The sequence below is a fragment of the Melopsittacus undulatus genome, chromosome 19 (genome assembly GCF_012275295.1).
Source record: "Melopsittacus undulatus isolate bMelUnd1 chromosome 19, bMelUnd1.mat.Z, whole genome shotgun sequence".
In the NCBI taxonomy this organism is placed as follows: domain Eukaryota; kingdom Metazoa; phylum Chordata; class Aves; order Psittaciformes; family Psittaculidae; genus Melopsittacus; species Melopsittacus undulatus.
In genome coordinates, this window is record NC_047545.1 from 3076505 (window position 1) to 3091127 (window position 14623).

A 14623-nucleotide genomic window follows, 5' to 3' on the forward strand; every position below is an offset into this window, starting at 1 on the left:
TTTCAGACAATCTTCCTTTAATACAAAGTCAATATATCTACATACACAGTGGTGTGAAAACCACTTACTGGTTCAGTTTGAAAGAACAGTGTGAAAGCAACAGCACTTTGCTCTCATACAAAGGAAAAAAACCTCCCCCCTCCCCCCAGCTTGTCCAGTCAGATTTTGCTGCAACAGACTTAGAAATTTGGGCAACTTTCACACAAATAAGAAGTAAAATCTCGAAGAAGCCTTTCATTCGATTCTGGGTTTGTTCTCAGGTCCAGACAGGACCGAGGCGGGTGGGGGGGGTCTGGGCAGCACTTGATGGCCATGTTAACCCCTTCGAGAAGAATAAAAAAGGACAAGTCACAAAGCAGTGCTCAGGGCAGCGCTGGCCTCGTGCACCCCCACGGGCCCCCTCCCCAGCACGTACATGAGCATCTTACCCCCAAGCCAGCGCAGGGACCGACGTGGGCTGTTCCATACAGCACAACAGCCACATCAAACCCTGCCTGGGCTGAACTCGCCCTCAGCCTTCGGCCTCGGTAAGACACTGGTGTGGTTTGAATCCCCCAGTTCACCCCCGGCCCTGGTAAGAGTCAGAGGTGAAGGGGAGCGGGGTTGGCGCTGCCACCACCTCCAGGCCTGCCCCTCCAGAGCCATGGGATATGTCTGAAAACCAAAAGAACCCAAAAATAAGGAAATCCAGCGAGGACATTTTTGTTCTTACATGAGCAAGTTCAACCTTTTAAATGGTAGAAAAGCAATATGTAGAAGTAGCAATTTGCACTGCATTTTTATATATCACAGCCATTACACGTAACATTTCTACAGTGAAAAAATAGACTGTCTTTGAACAGAATATGAACAAATAAGCAAATTTTTCTTTTTAAATTCATTGACTGATATTCTTTGTCTTTTTTCTTAAAAAAAAGGGAAAAAATACACTATTTAAAAAAAAAAAGGTAATGTCACTTGTTACAGTTACATCGATGCTTTAAAGAAAGCCACTCACAGGATCTGCCTTGGAACCATCACACTTGGTCTTTCCCACCTATTCCTACAGCCAGGGCATGGGCGCAGCTGTGCCAATGGGCTCGGGGTGGGACAGCACCGGGGCAGCCCTGAGGGTCTCTGCACCAGGAGCTGGTGCCTGCTGGAAGTGAAGCTCTTGGGCTCCTGTCAGCGGGAAGGGGCTGGGGGGCAGCGCTGGGGCTGCATGAGTGGGCAATGAAAGGGGCAGGGGGAGCCCAGCTCTGCTCAGATTAATGCCTTTGGGGCAGCTGGAGGTGCTGAAAAGGGGGAGCAGACCCAGGGGAGCTGCCACCTCTACCGGTGGCACTGGGAAGCAGGGAGGGAGGGGGCCACAGAGCCCAGGCAGGGCTGGGTTCGTGCCCCTCTCTCTGGGTGGGATTTTAAATATCCTAAAAAATAAGTTTTGGAATTAGAAGAAATGAGGAATGTTCCAAGTATTCCAAAGGTGAGCTATAAAACCTCGCGCGTGGCAGGGGCTGTCTGCAAGGTGCCTGTAAGCCCAGAATCATCCCAGTGCTGATACTGAGGTTATTAAGACTCCAGCTAGAAGAACTCCTGACCCTAAGCGTTGAGATTTAGTTCCTTATCTTTTACAGAACCCCTTTAATTCTGCAAGTGACTTCCTTTAAAGCCTGCCAGCTATATTAGTAAATGAACTGAACTCTAATGGTGTAACCAAAGTCGGTTCCTTCCCTTCTCCCGCGGTAACGTCGCCAAGGTGTGTTGTAGCTTTCGGAGCTGTCTCCCGATGTCTGTCTGTCCGTCCTCCCCAGCGACCACCACTTGAGGTAACAAGAGCAGGTCACCACTTAAAGCAGTCCTTCAGCAATCTCCTGAGCTGCCTCTTCACGGTCCAGGTTACAACATGGAGTTCCTGAAGGGGTGTTCCTTTCAGTCCTTCCCCCTGCTCCCCAATGCATTGTCCAGATGAAAAGGTACTTCTTCTGATTCAGTTTTGTAAGTTCAAGCACTCCTCCTGGGTCAAAAGAGGCCTTCCAGGACTTAAGTGGTTGGTAAAGTCTGCACAACGGATGGCTTTTTATGTTGCATAGTGATCAAAACTTCCCAGATACTCCAGAGCTGCCTGGTAACAGAACTGGTATTCATCCTATGGACAGGAAAGAGAACCAGCTTCAGAGGTTTGCAACAGCTCCCAGGCTGCCCTGGCTTTCCAGCCTGCTTGGCCAGGAACCAGGCACAGGCTCTTTTAATCCCAAAGAGCTGCAAACCATGGGGGAAGGAAACCCCTTCCCTTCATTGTTTGTGCATCTCCTCGACACCCATCATCCCACCAGGAACCCTTCTGAATGGAGGCTGCTTTGGAGGCCCTGAGGTGGGGATGAGGGAAGAGTTGAGGCTGGTGCCTGGGGTGGAAGCTTTAAGAGACTTCATAGCTGAGGTGACCTCAGAGCAGCCTGGGCTGAGCCAGCTTCAGGTGAGGTTTCTGCTTGGGTTGGCTTGGTTAGGAAGGTAAAACACAGGCTCCAACTCAGCTAGGGCAGCCCAGGGCCTGGCTGCAGCCCCTCTCGCTGTGACAGGATGGGTGCCCCACTCCCCTTACCTCTGTTTGCACCATTGCAGGTCGTTGTGTTCGCAGCATCTTGACTGTCTGGAAAATATCTACAACACCCTCGTAACGCATCCTCTCCAGGACGATGCTCAGCGTGATGAACACTCCGGTCCTGCCCACGCCAGCACTGCAGGAACGGGAGGCAAAATGGGAGCTGAACGTTACAGAGTGCAAACGGTGCTGAGCTGGGCCTTATGCCCGTGTGAGAACTGGAGGTAGGAAAGAGTGGAACTGCCAGAGTGGGTGACCCAAAAACATGGTGGAGAAAGTGGACTAAAATAAAGAATCAAAAGCTTTGGGCAGTGGTGACCAGCATCAGCGTGGAAATCACTCCCACTATGTAACATCAGGCTTCTTCAGTTACAGACTGTCAGAATGCCTCCATTCTCCTACCCAAGGGATGGGAGGTACAATTCTTGCTATCAGCAAATACCCACCAGTAGTGTCCGAGATGCAGAACTAGGCTAAGACTGGTACAAACCACTTCTAATTCTGCAGGTCAGCTACTGATTAACAACGTGGTGCCCATCTCCTTCAGAGGATCAGCATTTTGTACCTCTCCCTTAGGTACAAAGGGCTAAAGGCCTCGTGAGCAGTGCCCAGGCCTGAAGGGACGCGAGTTTGGGTGGCAGAAGCAAGTGTTTGGTTTTACACCCCCAAAAATCTGCCTGCAAAGATGGGCTGGGAAAGGAGGGTGAGAACTCTGGGATTTGAACTCTTTCTGCTCTTTCCCATGCAGACCTGAATGGGATGTTGCCATTGGCACAAACCTACCTGCAATGGACAGAGATGGGGCCATCCTGGCCAAACTGCTCCTTGGTCTTATGGACCTGGCCGATGAAATCAATGAAACCTTCTCCTGATTTTGGCACGCCCTGCTCCGGCCAGTCTGTGAACTGGAACTGCCGCACGGTTCGTGACTGCCCATCCTGGGGGGGAACAGCAACACTGAAACACCCTGGACACACAAGGCAAAGACAACCCCCCCCCTCTTGTCATTGAGGGGCACAAAACCCCAGCCCAGTTTGTTACAAGCAGTGGAGGGGGGTGTGTGTTATCTGGAGCCACAGTGATGAAGCTGTTCATGTTGTGGCTGTCAGTGCTGATCTGTGCTCCTGGCAGGGAGCTCTGCCCACTGCAAACCTGCACAGATGGAGGCTGCAGCAAAAGGACCATTCAAGGTGAGGTCGTGGCCTCTCCATCAATCCTGAGCGAGAGTTGCCACGGTGTCAGAACTGCAGCTGACAGGAGGATAAATCTTGTCCTGCCAGCACTGATGAGGCATCCTCCTCCTCAACCTTGCAACTCCAATGAGCAGGTTCTATAACTGGCAACCTCCGAAGCAGGAGCCTGCTTTGAGAGGGAGGGTTCCATTTGCTAAACACACTTCTGAGATGTTCCTTTGGATGAGAAATCTGACACTGAATCTACAATGATCTGAGTGAATGTGGCCCTTTGAGTATGAGTAGCAGTGCCTCCCCTCTGTGCCATACATCTGCCGTAGGGTGCAGAGGCTCCTGGGGTTTGTATTGGCTGTTTAGAGAGATACTGGTTTCTGCTTTCATCTCAAATAAGCTGCAGGTAAAGCCAGATGCTGGGTACAGCTCTACCCCAGTGAGTCACAACTGTGATCAGTGAGCAGAGGTTACAAAACTACTTCCTATCTGTAAAAAGAGTCAAGTATATTCAAGTATAGTCTGTGGCTGTGTGCTCTGTTCTTCACTGCAACTAATGTGATGCTAATCCTCTCCTCCACTGATGGCAATCCCAGACTCTGTCACAGAGGGAGTGTTTACACCTCAGTCTTCCCTATGGGAGCTAAACTACACCAAACTCCCTTGTTTCCTGTACCCACCTCCCCTAGTGTATGGGTTTGAACCACTCCAGCCCAGCCCCAACCCACACAAGCACATCCTGCACCACTTACCCTGGCATCAGTGACCTTGAACTCCCGCAGGATGTACTGGGGCATGTTGTACTCAGCCATGGGATCCACCACGAAGTACTGGTAGCGGGCAGAGCGCTCCGCTGGCCAGTACTGATGGCACTTCTCCTGCCAAGGGCAAAGGAAGGGCTCCGTTAGCCCTTGTGCTGCAGCCTCCCCCCTCCTGCTCCCTCAGCACGCACTCACCCGCCCCATCTCACGCAGCTTCGTCAGCATCACCACGATGGTGGAGTTGTTCTCCCACAGCATCCGCCAGAAATCTTCTGTGGTCTCTGCCAGTGGCCCTTGAGTGGCAATGTAAGCCTTCTGCTGCCTGCAGGAGAGCCCAAACCCCGCGCTGGGTCAGTGGGGTGGGGAGAGCTGCTTGGGAAGAAGCTTTGGGGAACACATGCAAAGGCTGGAGAGGAGGAAATCAAATGGGAACACTAGGGAAGAACAGGACCCATGCAAGTCCAAGGGGGCAGGAGGTGGCTCTGGTGCTAATGGTCAAACCCAGGCTGTCCCTGACTACATTTCCCAGCAGGATGTCCTGGATGGAAGAAGGTGCAGAAACGTGCATGTGGGGTTGCGTTGCTGCCTTGGTTAAGGCTCAGCTTTAGGTGCTTGGGCTCTGAGCACACCAGGGGAAGGTATGCAGCTCAGGGCATGGATTGCCTGTGGGAAGCTGTCAGAAGTCATACAGAAGTAATAAAAAGGTTCATCTGTTTTTAGAAACCTCCCACTGGCACAATGCACCCCGCACTCGCACGCTATGTTTAGGACCTGCAGCCAGAGAAGGGTTTGGTTTCTTTCAGGGAGTAAGGAATTTTAAGATCACAGGGAATAAAGCTGATCAGAAGGTTCTATTTGAGTCTGGGGGGGGGTTGTTGGCCGTCAGGAAGAGGGAATTCACCTCTAGCATTGTACCACTGTGTGTATGGAACAGAACAACTGACTCCCCCTGGTCCAGCCCTTCCCACCTCTGCCTCCTTGGCCTCCTACCCAGAGACCTCCCAGAGCAAGGTGCTGGTTACCTGTAGCCATCGATGAAGCTGGCATTGATGTAGTCGGAGCCCTCCACGCCTCGGATGGGCTGGAGGCAGACGCGGGTGGTCTCATAGGGCATGATGTTCACCAGGCGGTTCTTGAACTTGTTGCAGGGGAGGTTGGCGCTGATGAACCTGGAGGTGTGAGCTTTGGAGTTGGCGAGGCGCTGCGGGCAAAGCAGAGCACAACCACTGCTCACCTGCTGGGTGTCAGCTGGAGCCCCACTGAGCCCACTTGCCCCCCATGTCCCACTGAGCTCTCCTGCCTGCTGGGGCTGCCTCTTTGTTTGAAGGGAGTGGGGACAGAGCCTGAGACCTTGCCCTGAGCAAAACTTCCCAGAGGAAAAGTTAAACCCTCCCCATCTAAGGAGGGAGCAAATTCAACTGCAGTGGGCAAGGACCAGAGCAGCCCCTGGGAACAGCAGTAACCCCAGTCAGAAAAGTAATTACTTCTCTAACATGGAATCAGAAAGATCCCATCAGCCTCACAACGGCTCCCTGGGTGCTATGGATGCCAGCAGAACAAAGCTCCTGTGAGGAACACGGAGCCTTCCCCAGGGCCTGCTGTCCCCATCCAAGCAGCTACCATTACCTTGAACTCCAGCTCCATGCCTGTCACGTGTTCTCTGGCTTCAATCTGTGCCAGCTTCTGGATGTAGGTGTAGAGATTCCTGGCTGGGACCTCTGTGTTGCCACAAGCAACAGCCTCAAGCAAGGCATCGTGTATAAAGCTGTACTGGTCTTCTGTCTGTACCATGTAGTTGCGCTGTGACCTCATGAGGGTGACGTGCCCATAAATGTCCACTGTCTTCTCATGCTTTATCCTCTCCAGCATGGCATCGATCACAATGAAGCAGCCGGTCCGCCCAACGCCCGCACTGGAAAGGAAAGGCAGGAGATGAGGCAATGGCTCGTTCTGCCCCTGGAGAAGGGTTTTCCCTTCCATGAGTGCCACAAGCTGCAGTAAGCACAGGGTACAAAGAGCTGCACAAGGCCAAGAGGTGAACAAGAGACAATCAGTGCCTGGGAAGGAACCACAGCAACTGATGGAAGGTGCGAAGCTGCCCCTGGTGCTGTGCCTGTTGCCCCATCTCACTGCTCTGCCCCGTTTCTCCTGCCTCTCGCTCTGTGACAGCCTCAGGACACAGCTCTCGCAGCAGACACCCCCCTACCACAATTCCAGACAGGAGGCTCTGGGCTGGCCTCATCCAAGGGCTTAAAAAGCACCTTTAATCACTCAGACCTTGCAGCAGCTGAGACACTGCTGATGCTGTAACAGGTAACGTGTGTCACCTCTTTTCCTCAGTGTGCCTGTGCGTGGAGGTAACATCAAACCTGTGTGGAGATGGCATTTGTGCCTCAGCAGGGCCAGGCACTTGCTGCTGTTACTAAAGGGTTTCCTTTCACCATTGCAGCGCAGCCCCTTTGTTCCTGGAGCCCCCTTGGTCTGTGTTAAGGGGACCAGCACCCGACCCAGGCAGGTGACTGGAGCTGTGGCAAGGATTCAGCAGCTGATGTGGGCACTGGGCTCCGCGTGGTGTGAGCTGACAGCTCTTTGTTCAGCCTCTGAGGTACATGGTAATTGCTGTCTGCAAGGTTAGTGATAAGTTGCCCACTTACAAAGCCTGTTCAGAGGCAGGATTAGCTCCCCCAGCAGCCTGTCTAGAACTCAGATGTCTTCCCCCAGCACAGAGTAAGCTGCAGGTTCCTCCACAGCTGCCTGAGGAACACAGGGATGTATTCAAGTTGAGGCTGCTGGCATTCCTCTTGGGCTGGAAATTGAATTAGGGAAAATACCTGCCCAAAGCAGCTTCTTCCAGTCTGTCATTATCAGAATGGCTGCAGCACTCAAATCCCCCCTCTTTCAATCACTGTCAGCTCTCTTCTTGACAGCAGCTTTGCCTCCCAAACACCCGCTGCAGCGACACCAAGCAGCTTCCTAGGTCACATCCATCCTCCTCCTTTCTCAGTGTGACAAGAAACAACCCCTACACAAACCAGACAGCGGCACAGCACAGGCTGCTTCCCACTGCTACCACGAGCCCAGCGCTTGGTGCAAACTGAAGCCCTCACTCATCAGCTCAGGGAATTCTGTGCTCAGTGAGAACCTCAAGGAGGCTGCTCAGATGGTGCCTGGGACAGGAGAGCTCTGGCTGGGCACTCGCCAGGAGACTGCACCCATCTCCTAGGTGCAAATCCACATCCTTCTGAGCTGCATCCCTTGTAGATGGCCCCATGCAAGAGTGGGGTGAAGGAAATCGGTACCTGCAGTGCACCACGATGGGACCAGCATCAGGGGGGTTGCAGGTTTTCACCCGTCTCAGGAAGGCCAGGAACGGGGTTGGGTACTCGGGAACACCATGGTCAGGCCATGCTGTGAACTGGAACTGGCGAACCTCCCGCTTCTCACTGGAGCCATTCTGCACAGACAAAAGGGCACCAGGAGTTAATGGGAGGTGCCAACACAAGCCATGCCCTGCCTGTGCCGTGTACAGGGAGCCCAGCTCAGGGATAAAACCAGGATAAAGCTCACCTTATGAAGGGAGAACGTTCGAACGCAGAATGTGGCCAATTCAATGGTATCGAGTAATGTCACCTGAATCATCCCATAAGTGTCTGTACCTCGGCCTGGCCAATACTGGTCACACTTTATCTGGAAGACAAGAGGCATTGCTGAGAGCTGAACAAACCCTGCAGGGAAAGCCCTTTCCAGAACTGTCTTGTGTTGCCCAGGTTGCAAAGGGGAGGGAAGCACAAGAACTGTCTGTCCAGAGCACCACAACAGGGACAAACCCAGCACGAAAAGCTCCTACTAAGCACAGCCTTTGATGCACCACATCAATCATGTAGACAATAGACTGGAATGATCCTGAAGACCGGAGTGAATGTACTGGGGCTTGTTAAAACAAGAGAACTGAATGTGAAACTTGCCACATGATTAACTCTGAGACAGATCTACAAAACATGCAGTGGGATTGACTGTCCCCTTCTCTTGGAATTGCAAAGGAGGCTGCAGCTTTCCAGGGTGAATGCTTCGGGGTTTTTTCCAAAGCAATGAATCACAGGACTTTTAGGGTGCTGGCAAAGCAGCAGCAACCCCCCACTGACATCCATGTGGGCTGCAGATCAAAGGGATCTGCTGTTCCCCAGCCCTACCCTCCAATCCCCCAGGATTATGACTAACCAGTCATCCCTCTCCTGCATCTTACCCGTGATTTCTCCTCCAGTTTAGTCATCATAACAATAGTGGCTGAACGCTGCTCCCACACCATCCTCCAAAAGTCTCCAAAGGTCTCTGGCAAAGGTCCCTGCGTGGCAATGTAGGCATTCTGCTTCCGATAGCCATCAATGTAGTTGGCATTAATGTAATCACTGCCCACAATTCCTGCATTAGAACAGAGCAAAAGCAAGTGAGGGAATTGCACAGGTCTTTCTGTATAGTTGGAAGCAGGAGGAGATGCTGGTACAGAGAATTCCTCTGCAAAAGTACTGGAGACATCATGGCTCGATGGGTTAGAATCACAGCAGGGAGTAACAGGTTTTCTGCAAGCTTCTCCCAGCTCAAGCTCCTGGCTCGAGGGTCTGCATTGCAGGGAGACAAATAACTGCTTGCATGAGGCATTAAAGAGACAGAATTTCAAGCCTTGAAATCACACTCATCTCACTGGTGTGCTAACAGGAGCAGAAGTCCTGGTCCAGGGCTCTTGCTTCTCTGGTCCCAAAAGGACAAAACTAAGTCCTTGTCCCAGAACACCCAGCAAATGGAGCTGGCTGATGCTGTCCATAGTCTAATTCCAGGTGGTGAGCTACAGCTGGGCAAAGCAAGGAATAAAACTAGGCTTGATTCAGCCAGGGAAGGCTTTGAAATGCCAGCCTCTGCCTTGCTCTGAGCTGTCCGCCATCGTTTTTAGGAGTGGGCTTTTTCCTATTGACGAGTTCCAGGCTATTGAGTTACAGCTGCTTTGCCCATGTCCTCGCTTGAGGGCTTCGCTATGAGTGGCAGGAGGTGCTGCCAGAGCGAGGAGGGTGACTGGGCTGTGGCAGCAGCAAAGTGCTCTGAAGTGAGAACAGACCCTGGCAAGCTCCAGGTTGAGCTTCAGAGAGGGCTGGCACCGAGGAGCTGCTGGCGAGGGGCAGGGTCCTGCTACCCGGGATTAACTCTGCTCCAAGTGCTCCAGGGCAGCCAGCAGGAGGGCAGCGGTACCACGATGGGACTGGGCTGCTGGTCCCCATCCTGCTGCAGCAAGAGCCATTGCAGCGTCTGCCTGTGAGGGGTGATCCAGGCCGAATTGCTGCCAGCCCTCAAGGGTGCCTGGTGATTTCAGCTGTGCTAGAAATGGCTTTTGATTAAATTTCTGGAGGTTCCCTGCCCCCATTCCTGCCTGAGCAGAGATTCCAGGGGGGAAGGTGCTTGTGCAGCAGCAGCAGGAACATGATCAAGGCTGAGCTTCCGGAATTAATCTCCTCTCCAGCCCCCTTGGGTCCACTCTGTAATTTCAAATGGTGGCCGTGAGCCCCTGCAATGTGTCGCTGTGTGACAGGCCCAGTTACAGAGAAGTCCCAGAATTACAGCCACTGCTTCTTCCTGACCAAGCAGACGGTGGCAATCTGCAGCCTTGACAAATCCAGCTTTGAAACAAAGAGAAAGCAACAACTAATTCCTCCAGCTCCTTTCATCTTCCAGCCCTCAGCATAAAACAGCCTGGTAGGAAGGAACACACCAGCCAAGACATGTCAGAACCTCTCAGATGCTTGAAAATTAAGCCCTGGCCAGCCATACTTGCACCATCAGTCCCTCACAATGCCACCGGGGCAGAGATGGGTTTGCTGCTGCATCCAACTCCTTTCCTGAGAGCCAAGGCCAGCCCAAAGAGCCCTTCACTTCTACACTTGTGCTCTGCTCCTTTCCCTTGAATGACAAGGCAACTTTTTAGAGCCATTGCTTGGCTCATACAATATTAATCTCAGAAGCAAACCAAGCCAGAACAGAGTCATCTTCACAGTCAGAAAGGTTTCAAACCCCTTAATGGCAGACAGGACCAAACCAGATTTGTGCAGCTTTTTTGGCAGATCACCATGAGCTGTTGTTACCTCAGAACAGCTCTGCCACTTCCTCATGTCCCTCAGCATTACCTCGGCACAGGGAGATTATTCCAGCAATTCCCTTGTCACAAAGGCTTCTGCATTAACCTTTCCATTCTGCAGGGGGTTATTAGGACATCCCATATCCTCTCTACTCCGATGATCAGCTCTTAAATGTTTTATCTGCCCAGCACAGCCACACACAACCCAAGATGATGGAACTGAAGTATTATCTCAGCAGCAGCAACCAAAGCATGTGCCCTGTTCAACTGCATCATCTCCATCACCAAAAGCCCCTCTTATCCCAGCGTGCACCAGAGCAGCTCTGCCAAGAGCCATGAGTTGTGAAATCCAATGCAGATTTCCTGCCTGAACCATCCCTCACATAAGAAGCTCATGAAACAATTTCTGACCTATGAGGCTATCACTGCCCCCTTCTTTGCTGGGCCCTGCAGGGGCCGGGACTGCAGCAGGAGCTGCACAGCAAGCAAACTTCACATCAGTACAGCTCAGCAGCCGCACCTCTGCTGTGCTGCTGACACCCGCACTGTACCTGGGCTTCCTTCTCCCTCATCCCCTCTGCAGGTTTGCCCCACATTCACTGCCACCCACTGACCTGGTCCTGCTTCCCCTGAAGCCCTGGATAATCTGAATGGTTCCTGTCAGTCAGATACGCATGGAGCCAGGATCAACTAGTAAAGGGAAGAGAGCTTCTTGCTAAATCAGCTCTTGGAATAAGGGACTACAGGGAACATGCAGCCACCAGAATTCAACCAATGCCTGCTTTACAGAGGTATGTCCTTGCCCAATTCCCAGGGAGATGTTCAGGGAATATAAAGAGGGTAGCAGGGAAGGGAGAAGTGCATTTGCCACATGTTTTCCTGCAGCACCTTCAGGTGCTACCACGCAGGAGCAGAGGTGCTCAGTACCTTCAATGGGCAGCAGGATGACGCGTGAGTGGTCGTAGGCAATCACGTTGGCGTATCGGTTTTTGGGCTTGTTCACTTCGAGGTTGGAGTGCTCCCAGGTGAACTGCTGGCCAGGATCAATGGACTGCAGGAATTGGGAGAGAAATGAGAGTCAGACGGGAAAAGCAGCAAATCAAGCTCTCAATGCCTCATTCCACAAGGGACAGATCCTGGCTCTGAAGATGGAGCTCAGGAACACTGTGTCCACTGTTTGCTTCCCTCAAGAACTGATCTTTAGTGTGGAAAGGCCCCAGCCTGGTGGCACATGGTGCTTATGTCCCATCTCCCTTGGTCCCAAGTGCACCCAGAGTGGTACCTGACACAATTCTCCCTCTGGCATGGTGTAACCTGGTGGTAAAAGCATCAGTGTAATTCCAGGCTGCAGTACAGAGGCCTCGAAGCCTACTTCTGCACCGGATTAGTTACAGCCTTGCTGATAAACGGCCAACAAAGGGGACAGAACAGGAACAAGCACATCAGGATATATTTATGAAATGATGAAGAGCCTCAATCTGTGCATGGTTAAACTGAACAGCCATTAAGAGGGCATAAATATACCAGTGTCTCGGTGAGTACTAATACCTAGGAAGATGATTAAGCTAGAACAAGGTTTATAACCACATGTGCTAATGGGATATGAAACATTAGGGAAAAAAACTTGCTGTCATGGGCAGCAGGAAGGGACTTGGCTGCTCTGTAGAGAGCAGAGACAGCAGAGAGAGCATCATTGGGGCCACAGCTCAGTGCTGAAGGTCTCCCAGGTCCAAAGGAGGGAGGAAGCACCACGGAGCACAGCAGGGTGCATGTGAGGAGCGTGTCTGCCTGGACAGAGGAAGGGTAAAGACCCTGGCTTTAAGCAAAGGAATCAATGTGGCTTTTTCCCAGAAGGGATGAAGGAGTAAACAGTGAAATGCACTGGAGAGAAAAATCCTCTCTCCTGTCCGGGTGATTTATGCCAGGCTTGGGAGGTTGCGTTGGGCTCTTTCCCCCCTCTAAAGTCCATCTGTCCCAGATATGGAAATTAGGTTAATTACATTTACCTCTAAATCCTCAGCCAGCAAATTAAATAAAACAAGGGCTTAATTCCTTCATCATTTTGCAGAGCCCTTGGGGTTTGCCTCAATTGGAGGCTTGGCAGGAATGTGCAGAGCTGCCTTTCCCACTGTTCACTCTCCTTCTCCCTGCCACTGCTGGATGCTGGGACAGGGTCCTGCACTCACCGACCTGGATTCATCCCTCTGATCCCTCACCATGCACCCACTGCCCTTCCCTGCCTGTGCTCACCCAGAGCTCCCCAGGCACAGCTCAGCCCCAGGGATGGCACAAAACCACCTCACAAAATGTCTTCCTGTTGCTGCGGAGCATCTCTAACTAACGTGTATTTATACTGTTGTAACGTGCCTGTTTGCTCTCCATCCCTCTCATCATGCCTCGTGCTCACTTCATTAGTGATGTTTGTTTAGCTCTGGCTCTCCCAGCAGAGGAGGTTGTGCTGGAATGAAGCCAGGGCACTTGGGATATTGCATTATGCAAATCAGCCTTTGAAATCTGGATAGAGCATATTAAGAGGCTGCTGCTCCCCCTGCACCCCACTGCAGGGTGAAAGACCCCAGCAGAGCAAAACCCCTCCCAGTGGGTGCAGAGCTGTGAGGATGGAGCTGCTTCACGCATGGTGATGTTTGCAATTCAAACCAGGGAGAAACCATCCCAGAATCAGTCCTTTGTTCAGGAAATATCCCCTTGCTCTCTGCCTGCACACAGCACTGGGCAGTCCAGACCAGTTGTCAGTCTGAAAACATCAGGGCATTTGTGTCTTTGAACAACAACAAAGAACATTCAGTCATATGGCCAATCTGCAGTGAGAGCAGCCCACGTACCAGTGGCCCCAGCAGCACCACTGGGATTTAACCGGTGCTGATGCAGCCACAGTACCAGGAGTGGACAGGAGCATGTTTGTGCCAGCACATGGACCATCCCTGTGGGCTAACAAGGATGCCATGCCATGCAGTGGCAATGAGGGGGCTATGATGCTCATCACTTTCCCCCCTCAGGCTGCCTTGGGATTGACCCAACCCCTTAGCCCTGGCAAGGTGGGAATTTTACAGTCTGGGATAGCAATTGGGAATGCTGGTTGCTGCGGGAGCAAAACTGAGTAACTAAACAGGAGCAGGAAGGAGACAAAAAGAGCACAAAGCCCCCAGCCAAGACATGGAAGGTACAAATCATCCTGTTTTCCCAGCTTTATCTCCGTGGCTGCTGATCGTGTCAGCTGTGGAGGACTTACTGCTCCTCTCAACTTCAGCTATCTGAAACCAGGTATCACATTCCTTGGCTTGGACCTCTCCATGCTTCACATTAAGACCCAGGCACCCCCAAGGAGAACTCGCCATCCCATCTGTCTGGCTGCCACCTTCCAGGAACGCACCCCTTTTCCTGAAGGGAGCTCAGACCCTCCCTGTCTGGGGTTCTTGCTCTTTGGCCAGGAACGGCTCATAGACCAAGTCTCTTTCTGATCTGGAACTGAACCTAGCAAAGCACTGAGCAAGGACTTCAATACACAAAAAGCTTCTTTATGTCAGGTAAACCCTTCTGTTTATGTGGATGAGGGCCTTGCCGAATTCCCTGATTCCTAGCTCTGCAAAGCCATGCACAGCACTCACTCTTGCTCATACCTCATACTCTTGGGACAATTTCAGGTTATCATTAGCTTTGAGATGCTCTGTGTGTTCAGCCAGCTCGGAAACAGGGATTGGTGGGTGGCTGAGCATACCTAAAAGACAAGACAGCAGGAAAAGAATCTCATTTAATAATACCTAAAATTCATCACCATTGCACATGTTATAAGAAAGAAGAAACAAGAAAGGAAAATAAATTACAATGTAAGATCTGCAATGAAAGTAGGGAGGTTAGAAGAGAAGAATTCAGGGCTCGAAATTGTGTCCTTGGAAGTAACAAATCAAAATCAAGGAAATAATAAAACCAGTAAAATGAGCATGTTCCCGTGATGGCCCCGTTT

General features: G+C 51.7%; 1 protein-coding gene across 6 annotated transcripts in view; it reads right to left on the minus strand.

The window, feature by feature from the left end:
- PTPRS (protein tyrosine phosphatase receptor type S) overlaps positions 1-14623 on the minus strand; it is a 138755-nt gene continuing 124132 nt past the window's right edge. For all 6 annotated transcript variants that reach the window (XM_034070803.1, XM_034070801.1, XM_034070802.1 and 3 more), the window contains 12 exons: positions 14280-14377; positions 11569-11692; positions 8767-8942; positions 8091-8210; positions 7823-7977; positions 6150-6435; positions 5546-5724; positions 4719-4845; positions 4515-4640; positions 3362-3516; positions 2579-2714; positions 1-2125 (listed from right to left, as the gene is read on the minus strand). In XM_034070803.1, coding sequence (XP_033926694.1) covers positions 2057-2125; positions 2579-2714; positions 3362-3516; positions 4515-4640; positions 4719-4845; positions 5546-5724; positions 6150-6435; positions 7823-7977; positions 8091-8210; positions 8767-8942; positions 11569-11692; positions 14280-14377 — 1751 coding nt within the window. In that variant the 3' untranslated portion in view covers positions 1-2056. The remainder of the gene's footprint in view (positions 2126-2578; positions 2715-3361; positions 3517-4514; positions 4641-4718; positions 4846-5545; positions 5725-6149; positions 6436-7822; positions 7978-8090; positions 8211-8766; positions 8943-11568; positions 11693-14279; positions 14378-14623) is intronic.